A 7,517-nucleotide genomic window follows, 5' to 3' on the forward strand; every position below is an offset into this window, starting at 1 on the left:
ATTTGTCTTGTTGTCCGATACAGGACTGGAGTCTGTACACACATCCCAGGGAGTTCTTTGAAGTGCTGCAGTGGCTGGAGGGGAGGTGAATATTTTTTTTTTTTTTTTTTTTAATATATATTCTATTACGCTAGAATTTGTGTGTATTACATTATATACTGATCTGTTATTATCTTCTCCTTTTTAAATGGTATTGGATGCCCTGTAGTGATAGGTTTAGATTGTTCTCCAGTGCAGCAATATTATGAAAGGTATTAAACATTTTTCTTTTTCTCTTCCTTCTATCCCACCCCATTGCTTTAAGTAAACCGGGATGGAGCTCCGTTTTCTAATCGTCCAAATAATCATTATACTGAGTTTTGTATCTAGGATACCAGTGTTGTAACCCAGTTCTATGTCTCCTTCTCAGTGTGGCAGAACAGCAGGGTATGAAGCGGGGCTGGTTCACCTACACAGACCTATCGGTGCTCCTGGAACAGGACCTTTGGCAGAAAGTGTTCAGTGATTTCTGCCAGCAAGTGAGCAAGGTGAGAGATGCATAGTGACCCCGATTACACAACACCCTCCCGAAATGATCAGCGTTACCAGGTCTGTCAGTACACTTATGTATTTTAGGTGGTTTTTCCATTGTTTGCTATTGTTTGTGCCTATTGTGTCCATTCCCAGCACACTACACACGTCGGCACAGAGATTAAAAAGCTTAAATGAAGACTAAAGTACTTTAAGAATTTATTTTCTTCTCACTGTACAAACTGATCAGCACTAAATTTTGGGACCATAACTTTTGCCCTTTGTTTGGTGCGAATGATGAAGCTGTTGGTTGATAATACAGAGAGAGACTGGTGGTATTCTCGTGAATAAGCGTTCCTAGGCCAAATGTTCGGCTGATGGGTTTTTATCACTACACTATGTGATAAATACTTTTTTGTCAAAAAAGACAAAAGTATTATAGGAGCGACGCCTTTATTGGCTAACCAAATAAAATTATATTTGCTTCCAGAGCAGAGGACCCTTCATCAGGCAGGTTTACAAATGAATGACTGAGAAAAAGGAACAATATTTAAGAGCTGTTGCATCAAGAAATTTGTACAGAGGGGGAGGGGGATACATCATTAAGATAAGCTAAAGTAATAAAAAGGAGGTTTTCGTTATGAATGGAAGAGTAAGAGTCCTACGAGTTCAGAGGATTGCACTCTGCTGTGAAGTGTGTCCATGTAGTGGGTCATAAAGCCAGGTGTTAGATTGAGTCCTTTAGTCAATGAGTGGAATGTTCTTATCCACTTGAATTCCCACATTTTTCTCTCCCTGTCATTTTTAAAAAGACCTTTCAGTATTAGGACTTTTAAATCTATCGTACTGTGTCCTGGTCCAGAGAAGTGTTTACCCACGGGGGTGTCCAGAGTCGTCTTTATCGTGTGTCTGTGTAAATTCATCCTGGATTGCAGTTTCTGCTTGGTCTCTCCAGTGTAGATTCCCTCCTTGTACACTGTATCATGTACACCACATTGGAGGATGTACATGAGAATGTGTCAGTGATCTTATATTCCCGGTATGTGGACTGTGTTTGTTGGTCGGACACGGGTTCAGGTTTTGCATTTTTTGTTTTTGCTAGGGAAGGTGCCAGTCTCACTACAGTGTTCTGGAAAAGTTCTGTGCTCTTGTTGTTCTTTACCAGCCAATAAAGCGCTCTGATGGGGGTAATTTAGAATGACAAACAATTTAAAACTTGTGTTTTGTAAAATGTCATGTTTCAGAAGACATCTGTCCCCTGTTGATGATGTATGAATCTGGTATATTTATCTCACTGTCTGTCTTCTCTTCCCTAGCTGGCCTGTATCCTGGGGCTGGTGTATCTAACGGGAGTCGCTACGTTATTTGCCTCCGTTGCTGTTCTGCACAAGGCCACGTGGGAGATGAATGACACGACCCTGCTTCCCTCTGCCACAGAGACTTCAGATGCGTCCGTGCCACTTTCTGTTCCACTTTCCCCAGAGGAGCTGCCCAGCACCAATCTTCCCTGCTCCCTGGAGGACGAGTGCCTTGAGAGAAGGCCAAGTGTCACAGCCACAGCCTTGTACCTCTGGGGATCCGTTCTGACGGCTCTTACCTACAGCGATACAGGGGGCAGCGCAAGAGAAGAATTACGGCCTCCCGACGGGTATTGTCCTCATTGCTCTAAACCAAAATTGTCCACTTGGCCCTCGACCAGCAGTCAGAAAAACGCCACCCAGTGCAGTTCCAACCAGCCTCTCGTTCGTGCCTTTACTGGACTGAATCACTACGTCTTCCCTCACACATTACTTTGTTCCAACTACCCAAATTCGTGTACCATAAAGCATCACGACCCCGTCCTGTCCCCAAACCGCATGTCAGAGACCGACTTGTCCAACAACTTGGAGTTAAAAACGTTTATTGTCCCGGGTTAGCCAGAATCGGAGGCGCACAGGTGGCACTCACGCCTCGCAGCCTGTAGGTCACGCCTCTACTTTTATAGGACTTCATCTGCAAATGAAATTACTCTAGCTTTTATTTTAACCATATATTATTTTCGCTAATATCTCTACTTGTATGACTAGGTCTTATCCTTTGAAACTTGTGACTAGCAATATGGAGGATTATTTTCTAGTAGTAAAGTGATATCAATACAGCATTTGTGCAAAATGACGGCCAGCACAAAACAGACCGGGCAACAAACTTGTTTATTTTTTTTTTAGTAAATGTGCACCTAAAATGTGGATGATCTATGTAAAGGTCTTAACGTAAACGCACAATCGGACTACACTTTGCACACCTTCTAAATTTTGAAGTTTTTTTTTTGTAAAATTTGGTGCAGTTTCTATAATTTACAGACGTCACTGTGTTAGCACCAGGATTAATATTTTCACTTTATGACTACCCAGAAGGGTCAAACATTTATACTTTTGCAGTGAAAAGTCATTGGACATTATAAATTACCTTATAATTCAAATACTTTTCATTTTAGAAGTTTGCCATTACCTGCGTTTATTAATATGTTATGTCTTTATAATGCTACTGCTGCAAGCTTGTTTTTCCTACCAGTTATGCATGAATTTACATGTTACACAATGACCTTTAGTAACGCTGCACTTAGTGTCTGGTTACTGATTAGTCAGTCCGGGACCTATAGGCGTTTGTTTTACATGAAACTAGCAGTAGTCAGGGAGAGCATGCTGCAAAAGGTTACGTGATATTGCATGACAAAGAAGACTTATCGCGGAAAGGTGCATTGAAAAGAGACTTAATGTGATATTCGTTCCCTCGCCCTTCCCCGTTTTTGCTGAATTCTAGATGGTAGAGACTGTAAGCTAGAAGTGCTCATACCCAGTCCTCAAGAGCAGCAAACAGGTCGTTTTCAGGATTTCTGTCATTGGGAACAAATGGGATAATTACTGACCCAGGAAAATAGATGAACGTCTCATGACCTGTTGCTAGCACTTGACTGAGTCTGAGCACCTCTGCTGTAAGCTATGCAGCGTGGGTGTTTAAAACATTTCCACTATTCAGTGGAAATGTTTTAAAGTTAATCTCAAAATGAAATTTTTTTTTATTGTACTTTTTTTGACTGTTTTTTGTCCTTGTGTAAGTACTTGAATTGGATCTCGCACGTATGGGTATTTCACATGGGAGTCTGTAATTGAATCGATGAGCTGACAATGAAACGAAAGTCTTGAGGGTCCAGGCATGTAACTAGGGGAGTGATCCCATTTACAACTTTAGTCTTTTGAGTAGAAAACTGCGGCATTCTGAAATGACTAGTGCGACACGAAGGTGAATGGGGAAGACCGGTCCTATATGACACCAGAGCGGTGCTGCATGCCGCCTTTTTGACAATTTTAATCCTCTAGTGTAATGTGAACACCGTTCTCCAGTCAACGAAATGTTAGATTGTAGGAGCGTTTCATCGCTTCAGAACGGATTGCGGATTCTTGGTTAGGAAACGGCAGTGTAGCTGCCTGGGTAACATTGCTCTAACTTGAGTTCTATGCTGTGTACTCTCCAACACTTCCCCCTGGGCAGATGTTTTTCTAGACCTAGTGCTATTCAATATATTTATCCGCCTGAAAGTGAGGCTGTAGAAACCAGAATCTCCACTATTACTGAATCACAATTTAGTGTGTTGGGAGAGTGACTCGGAAAGTCTTGTCACGTTTTATTAATAGAATGTTTGTCAGACAATGGGACGTGTCTAGTATTGAACAACGGACAGTGCCTCTTCTCAGCTCTACTAAAGAGGGGAGCTGGGAACACCATTACAACACCGGTGGGAGTATTCATGGGGAACGTTTCTGTAATACTGCTGCATTGGGGATAAGGTGTTGTAACCCTTCAGGAACCAATTCAATTCTAACTGTCACTTTTCCTGTTGATCAGTTTGGTTGGTTTATAACTGCAACCAATTATTAGTTTTGATGACTTAGATCTAGTGCAAGTTAGAGAACGGGGCTGTGGGTATTGTATGTTTACACTAATCGAGTAAAGGTCATGACTTTAATCGGACTTCTTTTAAAGGGGTTGTCGTTCCCTGGTAACCTACAGCCAGCAGCGTTTATAATCCTGATAGACAACCCCTTTAATTCTGCTCCACAATACTTTACTCACAAAGGGAATAGAAACATGACATTTGTAAAGTGTACCTGTCGCCTGCCCATAATTAAGGCACGAGGCACTAAGTACTTCATACATCAGTGATGTCACTATTTTCTAGTGAATTGATAGGCTGTTCGGCTCACTGAATGGCTGCTTGCACTTTGTGTCGGCCACAGGTACTGTAGCGAGTCCTTGTGGGGAGAGTTGTGACGCTTGTCTACATAACCTATTATTTACTAATGGTGCAGTGAGTCCAGGTATGAAGGCTATAACTAAGTGCAGAAAGCGTTGTACATAGTAGCATGGTTTGGCTGCCTGAGTAGATACCTATTACCAAGGTAACATCCCGCCTTGTGATTATCAGATTAAGTAGAATCTGTCTTAACAACAGCAATGTTTGTCCCAAACTTCTTCCTGATAACTTTGTCTTCCACCTCCTATTTCAAAGTGTCCTGTGTTCTAGAAATGCTTGTTATTAAAAGCCATCCTTCCTGGACTCATTACTTTTTGCTATATTTAAATGTATAATATCATATTCTGAACATGTTCAGTTGTTAGTTTTTCTTGTTATGCAGCTCATGTACCATTTTAATAGCCCTTCTCTAATATTTCTTCTGTTTTAATGTCTTTGGAGATGTTGCTTCTAGAACTGTGCACAGTACATCGGTTGAGGTCTTACCAGCGACCTATAAATGATTATATAACCTCCCTCATCCTGCTACTAATACTTCCTACACAACAAAGCATTCTGCTAGCTCCTCCCACTACTCACCGTCATATAATCTGAAACTAGACTTCCAAGGTCCTTTCCATTGTTCTTGGTAACATCACCAGTCACTCGGTGTTTTGCTTCTGGATTTTCATTTCCCACTTTGATGTATTAAATATTAGATTTCACTCTTAAGTCCATTCCTCTTTTTCTCCCTCATTAAATAACTATTTTCCGTTCCTCCAGGTCCCCCCTCCCCTTTATGGGGTGTCAACTAACAAACCTCTCACAGCTCTATGCTCTAGAACAGGCCTGTCCAACCTGCAGCCCTCCAGGTGTTGTGCAACTACAAGCCCCAGCATGCTTTGCCAGTAGACAACCTGTTTATAGCTGGAAGGGCATGCTGGGACTTGTAGTTTCACAAACATCTGGAGGGCTGCAGGTTAGACAGGCCTGCTCTAGAACTTACCTGTGAGCCACTATCTCCAATTTCTGTAGTTGGTGTTATGCAAGGTTTTGTTTTGTTTTTTTCCCCAAGCTGTTGTGATATATTTAGGATTGCTGAACTAGTTATTTAGCTTTTTAATTTTACTTGTAGCATGGGGTGAAATGACCTTTTGATCATGACAAGTTTTTAAAACACCTGGTTTAATTTGGTTCCTTTATAATGTTAAAACCTTGTTTTCATTGTTTTTTTAGAAAGCATCATCTCCACTGTATTACAATAAAAACACCATTTGTTCTTCCTGCAACATGTGTCCTTTTTAATACATTGTGCATGGGATAGTGGGAGAGGGCATTTATCTGTAAAAATGGTACAATGGGGATATAGACCTTTCATTAGGACTTTGGCACTTTACCCATCTGTAAGCTGTTTAAGCTTCTCCCTCTTCTAGATCACCATCCTGCAGGGGACTTGGTTATTTTTCTAAGCAAGCCCCACAGGACAGACCCAAAAGGAAAAACCAAGAGAAACATCACACACCAACCCCTAAAAATTATTTTTTTTACATGAAACTAGGGTGTACGAAAAAGGGTGGCGTGCAATGTCCCCCAAATGATTCAGAGAAAATAATTTAAGTATAAAATTGCAGAACCTTGAGCGAGCTTTGTACAAACCATTAATCCAAGTCATCCTGTAGGAACATTAGGAGACAAGCCAACTGGAAAGAAGTCATTAGAAGCTTCCTATTATCACACCAGGGAACAGGTCTTCCAGGCCCTGTGATCATGTCTTTCTCTGAACATAGTTTCAATCACCCTGTCGGAGAATCCTTTCTTCTTAAGAATCATGGCTTCAACTACTACCTGGTTAAAGCCAGTTGTGGTTAGGCCTGATGGTAAAACGATCCCTGGTTAGCAGACTCCACGATGGGCCTTCTGACATCTCAAGAATATCCGTGTACCACAACCGGCTTGGCCAGTCCGGTGCAACGATCAACACCTAGAACCTTACTCTTTCAGAATACACATTGGCATTGCCACTGGTGGGAACAGATATATTAGATGGAAATACCAAAAATAGTTTGTAATAGAACACCATCCCCTTCTGATCTGCTGGCACTGGGGTGATTATTAGGACCACTCGCAGGGCCTGGCATTTTACCCGGTTCACCCAGTAAGCTAAAGTGGAACTGAACCACTGATCCTGGTAGAGCAGCAGGCTCCCACCACAGCTGCTGCTGCTGTGTGGGCTAAATGCCTGTCATGCGGACAAACTGAGGGCTTGGGCATTGCTTCTTAGTGGACAATGCTGCTATTTAAACAGACTTGGCCTCCTGAGAATGTAGCAAAATCTGTGTACAGGCAGCATAAGTGGTTAAAACCTTTTGGGGTGTAGTTTTCTGAAACACGTGATTTTATGTAACCAGAGTGCTATATAGATATGAACTTGCAACAAATAAATCAGAGTTGATTGTACACATAGAACTTGCGTTGTATTTTATCTCTCTGGCCGATGAGCTCAGACACTGGTAAACTGACGCTTACAGGTGAACTGACTGATTAGATCCAACAATCCCATTCTTCCTTTTAGATCCCAGAGACAGTAAATCAGTCTTAGGCACCTACAGTAACTTGTCTTAGTTTGGGTACATCAGAATTTTAAACTATGAAAAAAATATGCGTTTGGGTGAGGAAAAAAGTGGGTTCTGTTCTGGGAAGACTTGTGTTTCTTTTTTTTGGGGGTATTCGTTAATTA

At 41.6% G+C, this 7,517-nt stretch overlaps 1 protein-coding gene across 1 annotated transcript in view; it reads left to right on the forward strand.

The window, feature by feature from the left end:
- CNPPD1 (cyclin Pas1/PHO80 domain containing 1) overlaps positions 1 to 6,069 on the forward strand; it is a 13,470-nt gene extending 7,401 nt beyond the window's left edge. Inside the window, exons 6-8 of the mRNA XM_075181024.1 lie at positions 24 to 85; positions 410 to 527; positions 1,827 to 6,069. Of these exons, the coding sequence (XP_075037125.1) occupies positions 24 to 85; positions 410 to 527; positions 1,827 to 2,426 (780 nt within the window). The 3' untranslated portion in view covers positions 2,427 to 6,069. The remainder of the gene's footprint in view (positions 1 to 23; positions 86 to 409; positions 528 to 1,826) is intronic.
- The last annotated feature ends 1,448 nt before the right edge of the window (positions 6,070 to 7,517 follow it).

This window comes from Mixophyes fleayi, chromosome 7 (assembly GCF_038048845.1).
Source record: "Mixophyes fleayi isolate aMixFle1 chromosome 7, aMixFle1.hap1, whole genome shotgun sequence".
NCBI lineage: Eukaryota > Metazoa > Chordata > Amphibia > Anura > Limnodynastidae > Mixophyes > Mixophyes fleayi.